This window comes from Leucoraja erinacea, chromosome 4 (assembly GCF_028641065.1).
Source record: "Leucoraja erinacea ecotype New England chromosome 4, Leri_hhj_1, whole genome shotgun sequence".
Classification (NCBI taxonomy): domain Eukaryota; kingdom Metazoa; phylum Chordata; class Chondrichthyes; order Rajiformes; family Rajidae; genus Leucoraja; species Leucoraja erinaceus.
Window position 1 is genome coordinate 64,263,016 of NC_073380.1, and position 23,800 is coordinate 64,286,815.

The 23,800-nt window shown below is 42.6% G+C and overlaps 1 protein-coding gene across 1 annotated transcript in view; it reads right to left on the reverse strand.

Annotated features, from left to right (window-relative positions):
- Positions 1 to 14,711: 14,711 nt before the first annotated feature.
- LOC129696502 (transient receptor potential cation channel subfamily A member 1-like) overlaps positions 14,712 to 23,800 on the reverse strand; it is a 100,634-nt gene continuing 91,545 nt past the window's right edge. The window contains exons 23-28 of the mRNA XM_055634477.1: positions 23,610 to 23,739; positions 21,488 to 21,670; positions 19,136 to 19,204; positions 18,922 to 19,032; positions 16,894 to 17,006; positions 14,712 to 16,805 (exon numbers count right to left, since the gene is read on the reverse strand). Coding sequence (XP_055490452.1) covers positions 16,547 to 16,805; positions 16,894 to 17,006; positions 18,922 to 19,032; positions 19,136 to 19,204; positions 21,488 to 21,670; positions 23,610 to 23,739 — 865 coding nt within the window. The 3' untranslated portion in view covers positions 14,712 to 16,546. The remainder of the gene's footprint in view (positions 16,806 to 16,893; positions 17,007 to 18,921; positions 19,033 to 19,135; positions 19,205 to 21,487; positions 21,671 to 23,609; positions 23,740 to 23,800) is intronic.

The window sequence follows — 23,800 nt, forward strand, 5'->3', positions numbered from 1 at the left end:
ACAAAAGAGACTGCAGCTGCTGGAAACTGGAACAAAAACAGAACACCAGAAGAACTTTGGGGCTCAACCCAAAACATTGACTTGCACATTTTGCACTCTGATTTCTGTTCCTCCGGAATGTGACATAACTCAGCGACAACTTTGTGATAGAACTAAAATATTCTGTACATCGTTTCTCGGTGAAGTTGAGGCAGAGGAGGGAGGGAAGGGGGTACCTTCATGGCCCTCAATGAATAAGATCTCCTGTTCAATCTTCTTTTTCTTTTTCATTTGATAGATTATTTCACTCTATAGATGCTTCATTGCTGCTTGCTTGGTTCCTTGCTGCTTGCTTCCTTGCTGCTTCTCCTTATCCCTTACCTTCTAATCCATAATCCTGCTAACATAACAGAATTGCTCTAAGGGAAGGCTGCGCTAGCAGAAGAACTATATTTCCATTTAGACATTATAATAGCACATTTTTGGACAAAAAAGATAACACAACAGTTATTTGAATCAATAGCAGGGGATTTTGTCTTGCTGTTCCAACCAATACATATCCTTCAGTAAACACCTTTAAAAATCAGATTGTCTGATCATTATCACGTGTAGTTTAGTATAGTTTATTGTCAGGTGTATCAAGGTACAGTGAAATGCGTTTGTTGCGTTCTAACCAGTCAGCAGAAAAACAATACATGATTACAATTGAGCCATTTACAACGTAAAAATAGAGATTTAGGAGTGTGGAGCGATTGTCATATGTAATTGTAGATCTACTTCTGTGGTTAGCATGCAAATAGTCACCTGGGTTAGGCGCCATTGTAGAAGCAGTTCTCTAACACGTTGCTGTTAGAGGTTCGCAACTCTAAACTAATTGCCTGCCATCATGGGAGCATTGCATTGCACATGAAGTGCTTTGCTTTATCTTGAGGTTGTGAATGTTATTTTTTTGTCTTTCCTTCTTTCTTTCTTTGCGTTCTATTGCTCTTTATTCCTTGTCTAAAATGTTATTTTTCTCTTTTACCAAGCAATCTTTCCATTGCCTTCAAGTGTCAAAGAAGCTTTAGGAACTCTTCAATATCAGAGCATATCCTGCTCCTTCGTCCATTTTACTTTTCTCTTATCCACATCCCATTATCCAACATCACTCTTTGTTACATTTCTGTTGTGGAATGGATGGAACTAGGTGGCTTGAATATTGTTAGTACTCAGGGGTTGGAGAGTCCATAGACTTAAACATACAAAGTTATGTGATAGTGAGATGATCCCGATCAATGACTTGAGAAAGGGAATTGTATCAGCTGAGATTCTGTCACAAAGTCACACATGTTATTTGTATTATCCCATGCAGAATCAGAGAGGATATGCACATTGGATGAGTGGATATCCTTGGGATTCATGAGTGTTCCCTTACGGTGGGTAACAGCATTTACCAACAGTTTGTATTTTATAGCTCCTTTACATTATAGCTCCTCTACATTATATAAATATATGTCTTCATGAAAAGCAATAAAATATCCCAGAAGTGTTTTCAAACACAGTTTAATACAAAGCCATGTATGGAGAAATCAGTGCAGAATGAGTTTCACACCGTTTCGGAGCTTGGTAACTGCACATTCACTGGTGAACTGATTGACATCAAGGATGTGGAAGATAGACACAAAATGTTGGAGTAACTCAGCGGGACAGGCAGTATCTCTGGCCAGAAGGAATGGGTGACGTTTCAGGTCGAGACCCTTCTTCAGGATGAGGAAGGTTAGAATTGGAAAATATGGCCAGAAGAAATGACAGAGATATGAAGAAGCAAGAATTTGAAAAATAAGTAGCAGAATTTTACAACTGTATAAGATGATTGAATAGACTCAGTAAGAAGATGTGGAAAAAAATGTCAAATGATCTATTTTTCAAGTAAATGCCACACATCAGTGTGTTGGAATAGTAGTCCAGTGTCAACAAAGGAATGGATAGCTAGTTCATGAAACATTGAGAGATACAGCATGCAAACAGGTCCTTTGACTCATCGAGTCTACACCCATCATTGATCACTCATTCATATTAATTCTGTTACCCCACTGTTTCATTCATTCCCTACACACCAAGGGCAATTTACAGAGGCCAATTAACCTACAAAACCTGCGAGTCTTTGGGGGGAATCCAGAGCACCCAGAAGAAACCCATGCAGTCACAAGGAGAAAGTGCAAACTCCACAGATAGCACCTGAAGTCAGGATCAAACTGAGGTCTCTGGTGCAATGATGCAACCAGCTGCACCTTTGGTGCCGAACTAAATTATGCACCATTGTGCTATCTCTATTATGAATAAAATATTCTGCAGTGCTCAGTAAACAATCCCACTGTTATTCACGTGATGCAAAGGTTATGTTTTCAGCCAAGAGCAAAGATGGGGTAAAGGACAAGGACAGGATAATGAAGATGATAACACCTATATACACCCCCCAACTATGCTGGGGAGCCAGGAGCACAAAAAAATTAACTTTCATTTTCTGTCAGGCCACGTCCACTCCAGGCAAACCCGAACACAGCAGATCCAGTGCTTGTAGATACTAGGCTGGTTGTCAACATTGGGCACACCCCAATTTTTATTTGAAACTTAGAACAAGCACTGCATTGGAATAGGCCCTTCGCCCCGTGATATCTGTGCAGACTGCAATGCCCATTTAAATTGCACATCAGTCTCCACGATGTTGATATCTCTTTATTCCGTCTGCTCATGTTTTAAGTGCCTTTAAAGCTACAATCTGATATGAGGCTACAACATGACACCAGGATTTAGAAGTCACCTCTTATCTAATTTGCTACCAGTTAACTGGATTGGATGAATAATGTAATCATACAACAGAGTTTTAGTCACATTATACCTCATGGCTATTGTCTGTCTATATTCACTTCGTGTCATTGAATAGCATATTTCAAAATACTTTTTGCACAATCTCATGTTTGCCAGTATAGAGTGATAATAAATATTTAAAAACAAGATTATAGCATTCCATGAAACTTAATTAACACGTCACTGTGTGAAATTTCTAAAAGCAAAGTACATTTCTGTGAATGCAAGGAAAATATGTTCTATTTTGAATGACCAAATTATCACATTCAGGGACATATATTGCTTCTCATAAACTAGACACATGCTCGATAAAATGCCATTATTCCTAATTTTCTCCTGTGTTGGGTGCATGTTCAGCAATTCTGCAAGAATTAATGTGACATTTATATGAGTAACTTACCTTTGGAGAAAATGGGCTCTGTGTGAGGTCAGGACTGGGATGAACATTATGAACTCCATTTGTACAGTCTGCCATTAATAACATCTAGAATCAATACAGGATTTGGGTGGATCTGCAACATATCAATATTGACTTCCAAGCTTTTGAGATTATTCAGGAGTCTAATATTCAATGTATATTTTGCACACTCAGAAGCCAAACTGCAAAAGCCATGAAATAGTGAATAAACCATAAAGCAACACTACTCAAACTTGATTACATAAAATAAGGTCGCACACAGAGTAAATTTAAACATGTAATTATATTTTAATAATTTCAGGTTATTTACCACTGATTTGATCCACAATGGTAAAGCCACATAAAAGTTAGGAAATAAAATTTAACACAAACTAAAATGAAGACAACTGAATTAAAACAAAAGTTCTTTGTGGATGGGAAGACCCCATTCATAAATTCCTCTCCACATGCCAAGCCATTTTAGTGACGAAGACGCCAGTGTATAAAGCTAAATTATAATGATGCTTGGCGGCCCTGGAATAAAATAGAAACATTGGTTTTGTTTAGTTTAGTTTATAGATACAGCGTGGAAACACTGAGTCCGCATCAACCATCGATCCCCACACACTAATACTAGTCTACACACACTAGGGATAATTCTTTTTAAATTAATTCCAAGCCAATTAACCTACAAACCCGTACGCCTTTGGAGTGTGGGAGGAAACTGACGATCTCAGAGAAAACCTACACAGGTCACAGGGAGTACGTACACGCAGCAACCGTAGTCAGGATTAAACCCGGGTCTCTGGCGCTGTAAGGCAGTAGCTCCACTGATGTGCACGGTGCCGCCCAATTGGTCTGTGGACGAAATCTGGCCTGCAGCAACTATTGAACTGTCTTGTTAAAGAGCAATAACCGTGAGTCATTGGATTAAATGGGCCATTCGGGTCTCTGGCGCTGTAAGGCAGTAGCTCCATGCTGATGTGCACGAAGTGTCAATGTGAAAGGTTGGCTGCAGACAACAGCAGCAAGGTGGAGTGCAAGCAGTAAGGAAGTTGGAGTAGACAGATAACTGGAGGAAGATGGACTCCTCTCATTCTCTGAAGGTGGCAAAGAAAACGGGAAGTTAATGCTGAAGCAACCATTATTTTTTTGGTTAAGGGCCATCTCACTGTTCAAAGTCTGTCATGTGTGTGCCAGATATTTTGTGGAATTAGTGAGAAAGTACCATAACTTATCATTTGTCACCCCTGCACCTATCCTATCTATTACACATACCTGCTTGTGACGCCCAGAGAGATGGCAGCAATAAATTTGGCTCATAGTTTATACTCCAACATAAAAATAGCATCCATGCGCAATTGATGCAGAACATAGAGGATAAAACAGTACAGCATAATACAGGTCCTTCAACCGACAACATCTGTGCCGAACATAATGCCATAGACCAACTCTTATTTGCTCCACATAATCCATAACCCTCCATTCCCTGCATATTCATATGCCTTTCCAAATGACTCATAAAAGCCACTATCGTATCTGCCTCAACCACAACCCTGGCAGTGCGTTCTAGGCACTCACCACCATCTGTGTAAAAAACTTGCCCAGTATATCTCTTTTAAACTTTGCCCCACTCACCTTCAAGCGATATCCGACAGTATTTGATTTTTCCATCCTGAGAAAAAGGTTCTGAGTGTCTAATCTATCTATACCTCTCATAATTTTATATATTTTTATCAGGTCTCCCCACAACCTCCAGCATTTCAGTGAAAACAATCCACATCTGTCCAACCTCTCCCTGTAATAAGCGAGTTCCGTATCACGATAAACGCAAGGAATCATAGGATTTGTCAGTCATTCGGGATTAAAAATAAGTGAACACAGCCCTGTATAAACTGTGTATAAATTGCTAACTATTCTACCAATGAATTAATCTTGAATTCTGTCAACCCAATAGCTTCCTTTCTTGTTCTGCTGCTCACACACTTCTTACACAGTCCCAGTTCCAGTTCAGTTCATTAATCTGCAATTATGAGATAATCAAAAAGTTAAAGAAATTATTATTATGGAATAAGAAAATATTACTTGTGTTTGAAACATTTTTTAATCTTTATGCACAATTTATGTGTAAAAATATATTTAATCTGAGGCAGGCATCGACTGTGTCACTGTGATGTGGGCTGATACTTTACCTACAGGCGGTGTGAATGTGCCGTTAAGGCAAAGATTCATCTCTGAGGAAAACTGAGTACAGGATTGGCCCTGTGAAGGAGCCGCCAATCCGATATGACATTTAATTGTGAAATGCCTGCCCTTTAGTATTGGGTAGATTGAGTGGAGGGTCTGTGCTGTTCCAAGTTTGCAGTGGTTGCGGTGCGTTTCCCCCCAGTTGCGGTGCCACCTCGCCCAGTGCACATTGGCCAGCACAGTTCACCAGCCCTTGTTAGCAGAGGCCCTTTGTGTAGGTGGAGGTTCTGCGTTAGGATCGGGTATGCAACAAGCTAGCGAGAGGGCTGTCAGATCAGATCAGCCTAGGTTGCCGAGTGACCGAAGGGCGGATTTTAATAGGTCGTTATTAAACTGTTTCTTCTGTGTGGTATCGCCAGCTCTCTCTCTCCCTGAACCCCCACCCCAACTGTCGCCAAAGTCTGACTGAGAAAATGCTCCCACTCATATTACGAGTTGGCTCTGCGTAAGCCCACTCGCTGGGGTGGGCGGCGCCTCCTTCAAAGAGAGTGAGAACAGGTCCCAGCAGCTGGGGAGCTGCGACCCACTCCTGAGTGAAGCCTCTAGTTTGGCTGTGGTTCAAATGACTGCAAATTCTCATAATTATCACCGCTCGGTCACCCAACTGTGTGCCCTGACAGACTGGAACCAAACCCAGAGGTTCAAGCAACAGCATCTTTATTTAAGCCAACCCACCTCGAAAGTTTAACCAGTCTGTTCGAATCCAATCTGAACTTTCCAACCTACCCCCCACACAGCACATTCTTCTCTTTTCCCCCAATCTAGGAAGGTTGTTTAGATAGGAATGTAAGGACTGTCTCAAATTGGTTGACCACACAACTTGTAATTCGTGTAAATCAATATCGAATTTGAATGGCTGTGACTCGGGCTAATGCCAGGGATTTGATAATTGACAGGTTCGTTCCAGACATTCTTGCGTATTCAAGGCTGGTGCTGTATTTAGTCAATAATTTAAATAGATACAATTATGGATTTGTGCAGCTTGCAGTACGATGTGGCCTACTGCTGACATATTTGATGGATACATTTATTTATAATTCTCATTGAAATGAATATGCAGGTCCGTACGCACACAGCGGTTCAGCTGGCGAGAATGTTTATCCCGAATGACCCATGACCTGGGCATGCGCAGTTGTAATACCAAACTCGCTTATTAATACCCCCTAGTCCAGGCATCATTCTGGTAAACATCCTCTACACCCTTTCCAAAACCTCCACATCCTTCCTGTAATGGGATAACCAGAACTGCTCACAATACTCCAAATATGGACGAATCGAAGTTCTATCAAGCTGCATCACAACTTCCTGACTCTTATACCTAATGCCCCGATCTATGAAAACACACATACCAGATGCCTGTTTTACCACTCTACCTACTTGTGCTGCCACTTTCAGGGAGTTACGAACCTGGACCTCAAGATCCCTCTGTATATCAATGCTATCAAATGTCATGTTATCAATTTTAGATTTTCCCATACATATGACCTTGCAAAGTGCAACATCTTACACTTGCTCAGATTAAACATCATCTGCCATTTCTCCAGGGCCAGATAGGCTGCATCCCAGAGTACTTAAGGAAGTAGCCCCTGAAATAGTGGAAGCATCAGTGATAATTTTTCAAAACTCTTTAGATTCTGGAGCAGTCCCTGTGGATTGGAAGGCAGCTAATGTAACCCCACTTTTTAAAAAGGGAGGGAGAGAGAAAAAATAGTATTACAGATCAGTAAGTCTAACATCGGTAGTGGGGAAAATGCGAGAGTCAGTTATTAAAGATGGGATAGCAGCACATTTGGAAAGTGGTGAAATCATTGGATAAAGTCAGCATGGATTTATGGAAGGTAAATCATGTCTGACGAATCTTATAGAATTTTTAGAGGATGTAACTAGTAGAGTGGATAAGGGAGAACCAGTGGATGTGTTATATCTTGACTTTCAGAAGGCTTTCGACAAGGTCCCACATAAGAGATCAGTATGCAAACTTAAGCACACTGTATTGGGGGTTCAGTATTGATGTGGATAGAGAACTGGCTGGCAGACAGGAAGTAAAGAGTAGGAGTAAACGGGTCCTTTTCAGAATGGCTGGCAGTGACTAGTGGGGTACCGCAAGGCTCAGTGCTGGGACCCCAGCTATTTACAATATATATTAATGATTTGGATGAGGGAATTGAATGCAACATCTCCAAGTTTGCAATTGACACGAAGCTGGGGGGCAGTGTTAGCTGTGAGGAGGATGCTAGGAGGCTGCAAGGTGACTTGGGTAGGTTGGGTGAGTGGGCAAATGTTTGGCAGATGCAGGATAATGTGGATAAATGTGAGGTTATCCCCTTTATTGGCAAGATCAGGAAAGTAGACCATTATCTGATTGGTGGCCGATTAGGAAAAGGGGAGATGCAACGAGACCTGGGTGTCCTGGTACACCAATCATTGAAAGTAGGCATGCAGGTGCAGCAGGCAGTGAGGAAAGCGAATGGTATGTTAGCATTCATAGCAAAAAGATTTGAGTATGGGAGCAGGGAGGTTCTTCTGCAGTTGTACAGGGCCTTGGTGAGACCACACCTGGAGTATTGTGTACAGTTTTGGTCTCCTAATCTGAGGAAAGACATTCTTGCCATAGAGGGAGTACAGAGAAGGTTCACCAGACTGATTCCTGGGATGGTAGGACTTTCATATGAAGAAAGACTGGATAGACTCAGCTTGTACTCGCTAGAATTTAGAAGATTGAGGGGGGATCTTATTGAAACTTACAAAATTCTTAAGGGGTTGGACAGGCTAGATGCAGGAAGATTGTTCCTGATGTTGGGGAAGTCTAGAACAAGGGGTCACAGTTTAAGGATAAGGGGAAAGTATTTTAGGACCGAGATGAGAAAAAAAAAATTCACACAGAGAGTGGTAAATCTGTGGAATTCTCTGCCGCCTTCCTCCCTCGGAACATGGATCCGTTGCAGTTCGCATACCGTCCGAACAGAACCACGGACAATGCGGTCTCCCAGGTCTTGCACACCTGCTCTCTCCCATCTGGACAGCCAGAAGGGGGGCTACGTGAGGATGCTGTTCGTAGACTACAGTTCAGCCTTCAACACGATAGTCCCCACCAGACTGGCCGGAAAGCTAATGGAATTGGGGCTCAACACCTCCCTGTGTGCCTGGGTCCTGGACTTTCTCACCGCCAGGTCCCAGGTAGTCAAGATGGGAGGGAATACATCGAAGTCCCTTACCCTGAGCACAGGATCGCCCCAGGGTTGCGTCCTCAACCCCCTATTGTACTCCCTGTACACACATGACTGTGTGGCTAGGTTCAGCTCCAACTCAATAATTAAGTTTGCTGATGACACTGTGGTGGTGGGCCTGACCTCAGACAATGACGAGAAGGCCTACCGGGAGGAGGTGGCTGATCTAGCACTCTGGTGCCAGGATAACAGCCTCTTCTTGAACATCAAAAAAACGAAGGAGCTGATCATGGACTTTAGGAGGGCACATCATCCGAGGACGTACACTCCTTTGAGGATAAATGGGGATCCTGTGGATAGGGTGAACTGTTTTAAATATCTGGGAGTCCACATCTCCGAGGATATGACATGGGCATCACACGCCTCAGCGCTCGTGAGTAAGGCAATTGAGGAAATTCAGAGTGTCTCCGAGGATCCTCCAGTGCTTCTACGCAGCGGCGGTGGAAAGCATCTTGTCCGGGAACATTACCATCTGGTTTGGGAATTGCTCTGCCAAGGACAAGAAGACTCTGAGAGAGTACATGGCAAACGCACTATGAGAGTCACTCGCCCCCCTGCGAACTATACAAACAGGCCGCAACGCAAATAAACTATGGGGAACACCCCTGCAACGGACTGTTCCAGCTGCTACGGTCAGGCAAACGCCCCGTTGCCATGCGGTGAGAACGGAGACTAGAAGGAGTTTCTTCCAACAGGCCATTCGGACTGTAAACGCCTATCTCACCAGGGACTACGCTACTGACGTTTTTCCTTCCATTATTTATTATGTAAAAAGAAGTTGATTGTGTTTATATTTAAGAGGGAGTTTGGTAAGTTGTCTTTTGGGTCCAAATCCTCCACTGCAATCTCGTATCATGGAAGAACTCGGATAAGGACATGGACATTTTAAAAAGACAAATATGCTGGCTGCAACGGAAAAACCCCCAATCCACAAAGAAAGAATCAGTTTCAAGTTTCAAACCTGTCTGGCCTGTGGACTTGGGCATCACACAACTGTGCGAATGGTGTGGGCAGGAAAGGCTGAGACGGAGATAATGAGATTATCTTGGATAAACAAAGGAAGGAACAGAGCCTCAGCAGACGGTGGTAAACAGGCCAGCAGCAAGCACAATCACCATCGTGGATGACCCATCCATCAGGACAATGGGAGCCCATGTAGGCGATGGGATAACGATCAGGCTGAGGGATCATGACATCAGCAAACTCCTTATCATCGGAAGCCTATTGTTCATGCCAGATCGAAACTGGGAATCATCAAAAGAACCCTTTTATCCAGAGGACCACCTGGGGGTTTCAAAGGAAGCTCAGGTATAAAAGCCGGAGCCAAGCCAGAACTCGCTCTCTTTCTGCTCTGCTGGACGGCTCGTGAGCTCAACTGTAAGTATCCCAGTGACCTGGTGAAATTCACGAAATAGGATAGTTGAGAGACGAAAGGGAAAAGGGGGGTAAAATTGTGTAAAGTAAGTTTTACGATGTGCCCGATAGTTTTCCGTCCATAGTCTTAGTTTAAAGCATAAGTTTAGCCACGTATTATGTAGTGTTGGTGAGATTCGATTTCTCATTGTTTAATAAAGCCTGTAAATTTTAGACATGTTTTGAGTGCATCTTGGTTTCTGACCAAGGTTCCCACCATAATTCCGAGGTCTAGAACCTAGGGGAATCCCTTTTGTTGTATTCTCTCTCTTGGGAACCGCTCGAGTGGAGTGGTGCCCGTTTGACCCTCCGACAAGGGAGAGAATAACTCGGGCAGTTGGGCCCGAAGTGGAGTAAAGGGAAACGAAACCCCTACAGAATGGCGACCATGGCAGGACCTCAGTGGTTTGGGATATGTGATTTGCCAGAGGGGGTGAGAGACCGTAGCAAGATGGAGGAGAGAATCTCCTCGTATCTGTTTAAAAAGATCAATCTCACCAAACAATGGGTGATAGCATTGTTGACAGCACAGCAGCCCGCAGCAGCTGCAGCTCAATGGACGGAAATCAAAGCATATAATAAAGGGCAGGAAATGGCAGTTTGGCTAGCATGCCTATCACAGCAGGTAGCCAAAATACAGAGACAGGTAGATAGTCTGGAAGAGCAACTGAGAGAAGCTAGGGCCAGCGCTGACGAAAGCGCTAGAGAAGGGGAAGGGCTATATGAGGAACTCAGTGGAGCCAGGCAGTGTATCTTGCAGGCGAGGGAGTCCCACAGAAATGCCCAGGAATTCCTCCAATGCCAGGGGGTAGAGGCAAAGGAGAGGGAACGGAACGCCCAGGAACTCCTGGCTCAGAGTACACAGAGGTACACGGAGCTGGAGGGAAAGTTCCAAGATATCGAAGCAGCATACAGGGTGGCCCGTAGCGAGCTAGTGGATAGTGATTACGGGCCTTGCCAGGCAAGGATAGTGCAGTTGGAGGAGACCCTGTCCAAGACTAGGGGACGGGTTCACCTGGTAGGACAAGGGGGGTCCCCCGGGGGGCAGAGGGCTTCCCTCAGCAGATGATTCCCCAGGGGCAAAGGGGAATAGACCGCCTCCTGAGGCGCCGGGAATAGGTCCGGGTCGGCAGGTGGGGTTCAGGTTGTCCGGGGAGGGACAGGCCCAAGGAGGGGCGGGAGAGCACCCTCAGTTAGTGGCGTCTGCGCCATGTGTAGCACACCACGAGGTGGTGGGGTTACCGATCATGGTGGGAGAGCCGCGGGTAAATGGGCAACAGCCCCAGGTAGGGCAGATGTGCCCGGTACGGCAAAGGAAATATGGTCCCCCAAAAGGGCAGGCAGATAGGGGGCCCATAGAGAGTGATATCATCATTCCCCATGGGGCACACGTGCTGAGGGGGATGGTGGCTCACGTTCCCAAGTTAACCAGGGCGGGAGACCCGTCATTGCATTTTATGGAGGTGCAGCAGGCAGCTGACATAAACGATTGCGATGAGGTAGAACGGGTAAAGCTGCTACTGATGACCCTGGATTCATACCTATGCAAGGCGGTGACCTCCAGGAGAAAATATAACTGACTTATTTAACTATGTTGCCCATTTTGGGTATGGTATTCCCCCAGTGAATGAAAAATTAAAGGAGTTGCTGGTGGCGGTCGAGTTGTCGCACAAACACTTCTTCTCCCTGGAACAAAAGACACTGGATATCGTCAGGGAGATCGAAGAAATCAAGTCTCCGTTGGTGGGAACTGGAGTCCTGGATCATAGTTCCAGCATGGGTCCGCATCATGTCCCATGTTCTGATCATCTGCCAGATGATAATTGTGATGTATTTGCTATGCATTAATTGCAAATTTAAAAGGCGGAGGAGGATGGCCAAATTACAACAGCTGGTAAATCGAGCCGCCCGACGTCACCGTAACGACACCCCGTCACTGTAAAATGACTGTACTCTAGTGCATTTTTTTAACAGCCATCCCTTTTGTTGTATTCTCTCTCTTGGAAACCGCTCGAGTGGAGTGGTGGCCGTTTGACTCTCTGACAAGGGAGAGAATAACTTGGGCAGTTGGGCCCGAAGTGGAGTAAAGGGAAACAAAACCCCTACAGGAGTTAGATGTGGCCCTTGTGGCAAAATGGATCAGGGGGTATGGAGAGAAGGCAGGTGCAGGATACTGAGTTGGATGATCAGCCATGATCATATTGAATGGCGGGTCAGGCTCGAAGAGCCGAATGGCCTACTCCTGCACCTATTTTCTATGTTTCTATGTTTCCACCCATTTCTGTAGTTGAACTATATCCCACTGTATACTTTGATAGCTTTTCTCAGTTTGTGATCCCAGCAATCTTGGTGTCATCTGCAAACTTACTATCTAACCCATCTATGTTTATGTCAAAGTCATTTCTATATATTACAAACAGCAGAATTCCCAGCATGGACCTCTGCATAATTCCATTGGTCACCGACGTCCAGCCTGAATATTGTTCTTTCGTCACAACCCTCTGTCTTCTAACAATCAGCCAGTTCTGAATCCAAATGACCAAATCACTGTTAATCCCCTGTTAATCTTCTGGACCTGCCTCCCATGGGGGACTTTGTAAGGTTTTGGGGAGAATTGAATAACAGAGGTATCTCGGTGTGCAGTCCAAAGATCCCTGAAGGTGGCAGTGCTAGTTCACAGCATGGTTAAGAAATTATAGGACATGCTGGCTTGCATTAGTCAAGGCTTTGAATACAAGAGCTAGGTTTGTATAAAACATTGGTCAAAAATCAGCTGCAGTATGAAGGATGGGCCCCAACCAGAAATGCTACCTTGACATTCCCTCCACGGATGGTGCTTGACTCACTGACTTCATTTAGCACGTTATATTTTGTTCAATATACCAGCATCTGGCGTTTCTTGTGTCTCTGTGAGTACTATGTGCAATTGTGGTCACCAATGTATGGGAAATATGTGATAGCACTGTCAAAGATGTAGAGTAGATTTACCAGGATATTACATAGGATGGAGTATTTTATTGAATAGGAGAGACTGGAAAGGCTAGGTATATTTTCCCTGGAGTGGTAGAGATTAGGAGAAAATGTTTAAATTATACATAGTTCTGAGGGGTATAAATTGTGTAAACTCAAATAATCTTTTCCAGTTAACAGAGGAGGATAAAACTAAAGGGCATAGAGGGCAACTGAAGGGCAACTAAATGAGGGTAAGTCTGAGGTCATCCTTCTCGGCCCCTTGGATTCAATCAAAATGATAGCAGGCAGCCTTGGAAGCCTTACCTCATTACTCAAACCTCACGTCAAACTCCTTACCGTGATATTTGACTCAGCGTTGAAATTTGACAAACAAGTCAATGCCGTGGGAAAAGCTAGCTTCTTCCAGCTTCGGATGATAGCTAAAATAAAACAATTCCTCCAGTTTGATGACCTCGAAAAGATCATCCACACATTTATCTCCTCCCGCCTAGATTACTGCAACTCCCTTTACACTGGCATCAGCCAATCTTCACTGTCCCACCTGCAACTGGTCCAAAACGCTGCAGCGAGACTCCTGACGAGCACCCGAAAAAGGGACCACATCACCCCGATTCTGGCCTCTCTCCACTGGCTCCCAGTGCGGTACCGAATAAATTTCAAGATCCTTCTTTATGTTTACAAAGCCCTTAACGGGCTTGCCCCCACCTACATCAAAGGTCTGCTTACCCACCACACCACCTCCAGGTCCCTCAGATCGGCTGACTTGGGGTTACTGAACATCCTAGGCATCCTAGCGGTCTAGGCATAAGCTCAGGGGCGACCAGATTCCATGCTGTGTGACTCTAATAATATGGGCACTCATTGAGTCGGTACAGGCCCTTCAGCCCAACTCAACCATGCCGACCAAGATGCCTCATCTAAGCTAGTCCCATTTGCTTGTATTTGGCTCATTTTCCTCCAAACCTTTCCTATCCGTGTACCTGCCTAAGTGTATTTTAAATGTTGTTATTGGACCTGCCTCGACTACCTCCTCTGTAAACTAATTATATACACCCACCACCTCTGAATGAAGAGGCCACTCCTCAGGGTCCTATTAAATCCATCTCACCTTGAACTTTTGTGTTGTGGTTCCTGATACTGCTAATGTGGGTAAAAGACTGCGCATTCACCCAACAATTCTCCTCGTGATTTTAAACACATCTGTAAGATCACCCCTTAGCCTCTTGCGCTCCAAGGAATAAAGTCCTAGCTTGCCCAACCTCTTCTTATAGCCCTCATGTTCTGGCAACATCCTCGTGGATCTTCCTTGTACTCTTTCCAGCTTAATGAATCTTTCCTCAGCAGAGTGACGGAAACAAAACATTCTCATCCTAATCGTTGATACACACCACAAACAGCAATGGGCCCTGCACCAATCTCGGAGGCACCACTAGTCACAGGCTTCAAATCTGAGAATCAACCTTTTACCACCACTCTCTGCTGCATTCCATGAAGCCTATTCTGTATCCAGGCAGTGGTTCTCCCTGGATGCCAAGCGATTTAACCTTCCAGAGAAACCTACCATGTGGAACTCACGTACAAAACCATCTTTACTATCCCTAAACAGCCTCTGTCTATCCAAATGCATATACATTTTATCCTCCCCAGTTTCTTACCTATCACAGATGTTAGGCTCACTGGCTTTTCCTGCAGCCCTTCTTAAGTAGAGGCACAATATTAGCTACCCTCCAGGCACCATACCGGTGTCTAAAAATGATTCATATATCTCAGTTAGGCTCCTGCAATTTCTTCTCTAGCTTCCAGTGTCCTTGGATGCACCTTATCAGTCCCAGGAGATTTATCTACACGCCTTAAGACAACCATAGTAAAGATTGTCCTCATGACATCTCCATTTCCTATCCCAAGTGTCAGAGTAACTCAGCAGGTCAGGTAGATTCTCTGGAGAACATGGGTCGGTGATGTTTTGGTCTTGACCCAAGCTATCCATGCTCTCCAGAGATGCTGCCTGGTCTGCTGAGTTACTCCAGCATTTTGTGTCCTTATTGGCTGTTAAAAAAATGGCTGTTAAAAATATGTAAGAAAAACACATTTCCATTAGTGAGAAAATCTAGAAAAAAAAGAGGCAATCTTAAAGTTAGAATTGGTGCAAAACATTGAATAACTTTTCTGCACATGTTAAGCAGGTACAGGAATTTGGATTAATTGAAATCTGTAGGACCAAAGTCAACACATTTTTGTTGTATTAAAGGACCAAGTGACACCGACTCAAAACAGACAAATAGAGTTTCAGTTAAAGATCAAACTGTGATTTAATAGGTCAACAGTACATTCAATAGCTAACTCAATGAGTAACTCAACGGGTCAGGCGCCATCTCTGGAGAAAGATAATGGGTGGAGTTTCGGTTTGGGACCCATCTTCAGACTGAACATAGTCAATACATTTCAGTACCTGTTTCACATTGGACAACTCCAAAGTTCATTCAAGAACTTGCTGCACCAAATAAGCCAAATGTATTCAGATATATTATTGTGTTAACTTAACATAATGAAACAATTTCCTAATTTAAAGATAATTGTATCTTGTGATGGTCAACTTCCCCTGAGTTGACCTCATCAGATCAATGAACTGCTAGCTACTTTGAACATTTTCTCACAACATTAATTTTGTCTAATTAGTTAATAATCTGTTGCAGTGAAAGTCCCATAATTCTTTTCCACAATGATTCTGTTACTCAAGGAATCAATTTCAGTCAAAGCTGTTTTGTCAAGGTTATGCAGCTTGTGCTGTGAAGCTATAGCCAACAACCTTGGTGGAAAATTATCCCACTGGTCCAGATTTCTTCTCTTTAAATGTCTTCTAAATATCAGTAGCCACAGTATAGAGAGGCCAAATTAGAGTTCATACCAGGCACATATAATATCCATATTCAGAATAGATTAATACTGATAATCTTTAGCATATTGGAATGAATCAATGGAATGAAACTTTATTGTCGTGACATGTCACATTGATATTCTTTGTTCTGCATACCTAAGATATGCAAAGTCGCCACGTTGACTAAGTTACGAAGTATTCCATTTTACACAAGCCATTTTTAACACATTCCATTTGTGGTCCCCCTTAGTTCTCGGAGGTTCCACCATGCCAGGTCCTCCTTTTGGCAATTCTGTTCCTTTTAATTGTTATTTTTAGATGACCTCTTTTACTTGGATGGTTATAATCCCTGAAACTAAATGCATAAAACTGCATGCAGATGCATTAAATATTGTTTACACATTTAAATTGAATATAATAAATAAAATGTATAGATTTAGTATCCTATATCTACCATCAATGCTATTGCATTTTAAGCTTCCTACTTTGATTTTTACTCAAGATGTAAAACACTAAGCAGTTAAATGTAAATTGAAAGACAGAACAGTTGCTGTTCTCTTTCAACTAAAATGTTATTGCACCGCCATCCTACAAAGTGCTGTTGTTGTCAGGTTCATTAGAGTGAGTGAATGAACAAGGTGATATTTGCTTCTGTCTACATTGCATGCTCTTCAATGCAAGATCCCACTTGCTTCTAGCTTTCTTGAATTGCTGCCTTTTGGCTTTGACATAGCTAGAATGTTCATCTTGGTCATGGTCTTCTCCCTCAGAAGGGATTCCCAGTTTCCGAATGACGAGCATCAGCAGCTCATGCTGTTTCTGCATTCCTGCAGAAATGTCCTTCAACCTGCAGGTTTAACAAATGGAAAGGAATAAGCATGACAGAAAATTGTGTAAAGAGACAGAATCTGAATTATTAAAAAATAATTACAGACCTATACTTCTGTTTCTCCATTTGTAATTCAAGCTTCTTCAGATCAGTTGCCTGATTGTTCATTTCACAGTGCGTTTCAGAGTTTTGCGATTCTGTAAAACTGAGGAGCATATCCTACAATAACAATAATGAGTTTGACCAATGGATTTTCTTTGCCCTTCCTGTTTCAGTAACTGCATTGACAGCAAAGTTGCATTACCACTTGATCTGAGAGTCATTAAACATTTCAGCTAAGGTAGACAGAAAATGTTGGAGTAACTCATCGGTACAAGCAGCATCTCTGGATAGAGCGAATAGGTGACGTTTCGGGTCGAGACCCTTTTTCGGACTGTGAGTGGGAGACATAGAGTTATGGAAGGATAAGGTGAAAATGAGAGATCAAAGGGACAAAGGTCAAGGACAAAGATCAAGCCTTTCAGCTCGATGAATGGAACAATATCAAGAGTGTTTATTATGGTACTTTATCTAAGCAGAACGATATACCACTATTTGGACTATTAGGCTCTGAAATTGTATTAAATTGGATTGCAAATGGGCAAAAATGTTGAAGACTAGCATATTCACATGAAGATCAGGCGATAATACATAACTGTTAGTGTAGAGAAACTTTTCCATAAACATATTTCTTTCACACTATGTGGCAGCTTTTGCTTCGAGGAAGTTGGAATCCCTGCTATGGCTCCACAGAGTAATAGGAGATAAATATATACGCTGACAACCCAAAATGATCTTGCTGACGATTTAGTTCTAATGCAATCTTTGCTCTTAAGAACAAAGATATGATACCATAACAACTATCAAGTACAAAGTGCATTTAACATCACAAAAGGTGCTTGAGGGAGCCTCATCAAAGCCTTGACAAACTGTTTGTGAAAAGTTCCCCTTAGAGACCACTGACAAACTCTCAGGGGCATCATCAAGGAGAACATCAACATCCCAGTCTCACAACTATGTTGTCAGCAGGAGTTTCAGCAAGATGATGATGACACATGAACTGTTGTGCAAATGAGAATTGGCTTGGTTTGCAACCTTTTGAATGTTTCATTAAGCTCTGCACAAAACAACACTATCAATTTATTTAATGCAGTTATTTTTTTCTTGATAAGTTTGAAATATGTAGTGTCCAAAAATAATGAGGAATATATTTTGCCTTCTTCTCTTCTTCTAATTTGCAATGCCATTTGCCACTATCCAACATTCAGCATAGTGTGACCAAAATCAGTCCTCTTTTGCCTCCCTCAAAATGTGGTACATGTTCCATTTTCAGTCTATATCAACCTGCAGAGACTTTTTCAATAGTGGGTGTGAATTGCCACAACAAATAATTGCCGGTGATTCACACACTTAAAATCAATGTGCAGGATGTTAATGGTACCCAGATCAGAACAGTTTTACTTTTTTCCATCTTTGAAAGAACAGAGAGAGCAACATGTGCATGTTCATCTGTATGCATCCATCTTAATTTTTTCTCTCCCCCCCCCCATCAATCCCCCCCCCCCCCCCCCCCATTGACACCCTGTGGTTATTAACTGTTGTTAAGTCAACACTATTGAAAGCCACCCCAATGAATAAATAACTCGGTATACCACAGTATTAGTTCACTATGGTGTAGCCATCAAGATTAATTTTTTCAGGCAGTCTCGTAGGATTGACGACATATTGATAAGAGAAAAAAAAAACATTTGATGGTTTTGGTTCTGTGTAACTAACAGTGTGATAATCCGATATTCAGATCATGTACTGCTTAGTGGAATATAAAATACAGCAAATTAAAAAAACCCTGATTTTCTTTCCTAGTTAGTTCACACAGAGGGAATTCAATGGTCAGAAACTCGAATGACTTTCTAAATGATTGAGAAATGTATTCCTCGAGATGAACATCAATGAAGATGCAACAATGATAATTAAAATTCTTGCATTTTCAAAATCAGAAGTAAATCCATTTAGGCATCATTACACTACACCCTTACTTATTTGTCCTGCCAAGTGCAATTATCACCAACTTTGTAGCCATTATTTGCTTACTTACATTTATCATACCAGATTTTCGCTTGTTCGGATATACTGTTATTTTTATTTCATCAACTTTAGTAAGGAACCAATAGGGGAGCTTCTCCTCTAGACTGGTATGAAGATAAATCTGTGGCAACAGAATTGAAACATTGGAAATGTGTTTAAGATAATTCTGAATTTCTTCCCTTTTCAGAAAGGTTGAACATCCTCACTGAACCATGAAGACTAACCTGCATTGCCATTCTCTTTAAGGATGCAGTTCTCTGGACCTCGGCAATATCTCCCACTGCCAAACCAATCTAAATCAGAAAGAGGTCTTGTCAGAAAGTATTTACACCAATAAAGTCATATGAGCAGACACTATCAAAGTCTGCCTTCCAAACACATGCCTTTAATCAACGTTTCCATTTCTGTTGATATTGGATATGAAATTACAGCTTTGCTTTCTCCTTGACTGGACAATTTCTCTATTCTTGCTCCAGGAATTAAAAACAGAAAAAAAGGCACTAAATGTTAGAGAAACTCAGCGAGTCAGACAGCATCTCTGGAGAACATAGATGGGTAATGTTTCTTCAAGTCTGAAGAAGGGTTCTGAACTGAATCATCACTTATCTATGGTTACACAAAAAAGCTGGAGAAACTCAGCGGGTGCAGCAGCATCTATGGAGCGAAGGAAATAGGCAACGTTTCGGGCCGAAACCCTTCTTCAGACTGATCGGGGGCGGGGGTGGGCAGGGACAAGAAAGGGAAAAGGAGGAGGAGCCCGAAGGCTGGGGGATGGGAGGAGACAGCAGGGGGGCTGAGGAAGGGGAGGAGACAGCAAGGACTAACAAAATTGGGAGAATTCGATGTTCATGCCCCCGGGATGCAGACTTCCCAAACGGAATATGAGGTGCTGTTCCTCCAATTTCCGGTGCTGCTCGCTGTGGCCATGGAGGAGACCCAGGACAGAGAGGTCGGAGACGGAGTGGGAGGGGGAGTTGAAGTGCTGAGCCCCCGGGAGGTCAGCTTGGTTATTGCGGACCGAGCGGAGGTGTTCGGCGAAACGATCGCCCAACCTCCGCTTGGTCTCACCGATATAGATCTGCTGACATCTAGAGCAGCGGATGCAATAGATGAGGTTGGAAGAGATGCAGGTAAACCTCTGTCGCACCTGGAACGATTGCTTGGGTCCTTGAACGGAGTCGAGGGGGGAGGTAAAGGGACAAGAGATGCAACACAAAAAGTGCAGCAAGCAACAGCTTCATGAAGAGGAGCTTGTCTACAGTCCCACTCTTTTTGCCATGTTTCTGATCAAAAAGGCCCTCGCATGGTTTAAAAAACTATTGCCTGCAAGCTGTGGATCAGCCTGTTGGGATAGAAAGGCTAGGGCAGAAACAGTCATGGTGGGGGTAAGAAAGCAGGAGAAGGGATGTGCAAGGATGGGACCCACTGGAGCATTTCAGTTTATCCTCGTCCAACAGGAACTTTTAAAGACAACTCTAACTTTGGATTCTAATTCTGGTCCTAATTCCTGAAGTGGCCTGGTGTGGAACATACAAATTATATTATTAGCCCAATATGCATATTTACAAAGAGTCCTGCCAGTTCTCATGATGCTCTGATGCAGGTTTGTCAATCTAAAACATTTATTCCACTCTCCTTGCAGATACCGGCTGACTTCCTGAGTATGTCAAACATCTTATATTTTTTGGCAAAAACAAAGTGCTGGAGAAACTCGGTGGATCACTCAGGAGAAAGGCCACAACTTGAAACACTGTCTGCCCATTCCCTCCACAGAGGCAAAGCACTTTGACACTAAAAATAGCCCTTTATTTTTTGCTCAAGACTCCAGCGTCTGCAGCTCCTTACATCTCTATCTTATATTTTTATTTTGGCATTCTACATGTTTGCTCATGAACCAGACGGGCATTCATCATCTACCTAATTCTATAGTTCTGTGCTATTACTTTCCTGTAAGTTGAGGTGCACTTCTTTAGTGCAATTTCAACATTCCAGTTCCTAAAAACAATGAATTCATCTGGCATTAAAAGCAATGGTGAAAATGTTTAAAACTGAACTACTCCAACTACTGCTGAGGGTATGAACATTTCCAGGAAACAAAAATGAAAAACGAAGAGAAAATTGATTAAATAAAGAGGATAGATGGAAAATAAAAGTCAAAATATATATATGGATGCATAGGCTGAAATGAGCCCATAGACTCACTTCATTTGTTCTCACTTCCTTTGTACAAAAACAGCTTCACGTAAATTTTAACGAAAGTCAGAAAAATATGCAGATGCCAGAAATCTAAAATTAAAATTTAGGAATACTGGAAACAATCAGCATTTGTGGAAAAAGAAACAGAGTTAACATTTCAAATCGAATAACAAATCTTGAATTTGAAACATTATGTTTGTTTCTTTGGCCACAGATGCTGCCTGAGCTACTAATGTGTCCACCATTTTCTGTTTTTTAAATGAAATAAATTTCAATTACATTAATTAAAACTTTGTCCTATCTCTGAGCAGAATCACATATGAAAATGACTTTTTAAGATTTGATGAAATAATTACACTAATTCTGGCAAATATACTTACCAGTAAATTCATGAGGAGGATTGGTATGAACAGCATGAAAGAGGTCAGCATGGTAAATGTCAGAAGCGGGAATGGCATCCTATTTTCATAATACGGGACAAGAAAGTTATCATTGTAGTTAATATCCCCCTGCATCATTGCAAGTATCCTCATCAAAGAAAGAAATGGATTTCTGAATGCTCTCTGAAAAGATAAAATACATCATCAGTATTTTTTCGACTTACTGTACATCTCCTTACATCTCTGAAATTAATAGGGATGGGTTGGATATTAGGGGAATTATATATTCAGTCTGAAGAAGGGTCCCAACCCGAAACGTCACCTATCCATGTTCTCCTGAGATGTTGCCTTATCCGTTGAGTTAATTCCAGCACTATGTGTCTTCTTACATAAATGTCCAAGTTGTTTTAATCTAATAAATATTATGTAATCTATATTTGCCTGATTTCCAGGGAGACACACACATTCTATAACAATCTGCAGTTGAAAACAATTGTTTGCCAAACGGTACAAATGTACATTGTTTCTGAACGTGAGGCTGCATATTTTTTAATACTTATGGATGTATTCATTAATGATTAGTTATGAAAACTAATGTACTAAGGAAGTTGATGCAAGGCGTCAGACTCGTATAAATTAGGGTTATTTTTGAAAATAATATATGTACTATGTACAGCATATATATACTTGACTGCCAGAAAATGTAATATAAATATTTAATTTTATTTAGAATTAGAGCTTTAGGACACAGATAATCAGGAGTTGCTCGTCGCTTGAACTTCATATTGCTTCATGATGTCTAGCCATTGAAAAAAATCATTTAAATTTAATTTCTACTAAAAAGGCATTATTTCCACATGCCAGCATCAGTACAGGTTACCCACGCATTACAGGGTAGAGGATTTCTGGCAAATTTGTATCCCTTTTTCCCCATAACGTGAAGCAGTGGCATTTGTGCAGATGTACTTCAGCGGGTCAGAATCTCTGGAGAGGATAGGTGACATTGAAACCCTTCCTCAGACTGATTCAGTCAGCTTAGTTACTCCAGCCCATCTTCACCGGTTCACATGCTGTTTAGTTTAGTTTAGTTTTGAGATATAACGTGGAAACAGGCCCTTCAGCTCACTGAGTCCGCACCGACCAGCGATCCATGCACATTAAACCTATCCTACACACACTAGGGACAATTTGCAGTTATACCAAGCCAATTAACCTACAAGCCTGTACGTCTTTAGAGTGTGGAAGGAAACCAAAGATCTCAGAGAAAACCTATGCGGTCACAGGGAGAACGTACCAACTCCCTACAGACAGCACCCATAGTCAGGATTGAACCCGGGTCTCTGATGCTGCAAGTCAGCAACTCTACCACTGTGCCACCATGCTGTCCTGTTGTCATGGCTCATGTTATTAGCCCTTGGTTGTCACCCCCTCCTCTTTACTCTCACCCAGTCCCTGTCCCCTCATTCTCTGCCCCACTACCACCGCATGCTCCTTCTCCCCCGCAGTCATCAAAATACTCGACCATAGTTGGAAGCGACGGAGGGCGCACACGGAAGAATGCATTGTACACAGGGGCTACAATGTGAGCAGCAACAACAGCCATGTGAACCGCTGCAAACCTGTGGCATTTTAACTGACACAAAGTGCTGGAGTAACTCAGCACATTGAATCAGTCTGAGGAAGGGTCCTGATGTCACCTATCTGTGTTCTCCAGAGATCCTGACCAGCTGAATTACTCCAGGACAGGTGACGAAGGGCTTACTGGTGCACCTTATGAGTCGGGAGTGGGGTCGGAAGCCAATGCTCTAAATGGCCGGGTAGACGGTGCGAACCGGGGATGGGTTGGCAGGTCCGTCCACTATATCCGGGGGTCATTAAAACAAGAGTTCACTGTATTGTCTTTGCGAAACAGTTAGGAGAGAAGATTCGGAAATTAGTTGATTCTTTCATGATGGAGGGATCGGAAAGAGCACTCGCCACTCGCAATGCCATCTATGGCCACTCAGGGAATTTCAACTGAGCTCTTGTAATTTGGTCCGAAATATAGAGGTGGGCGGACAATCAGTTGCCGGAAAATCGGTGTTCAACCTGTACTTCACTAAGAACCTGACCAGTCACTTACCTGCTCATATAAAAGAATGTAGAATGCCAATCCAAAAGCAAAGATGAGAAAGAAAAATATGCTCATAATATGAAGCAAGGTTTTCAGAATCTCTGCAAACATCACCACATAGATCCCACAAATATCGAATCTGAAAGAAACAGGGACAATCACAGAACTTGCACCAAGTCAATTGCTATTGTGTATATTCA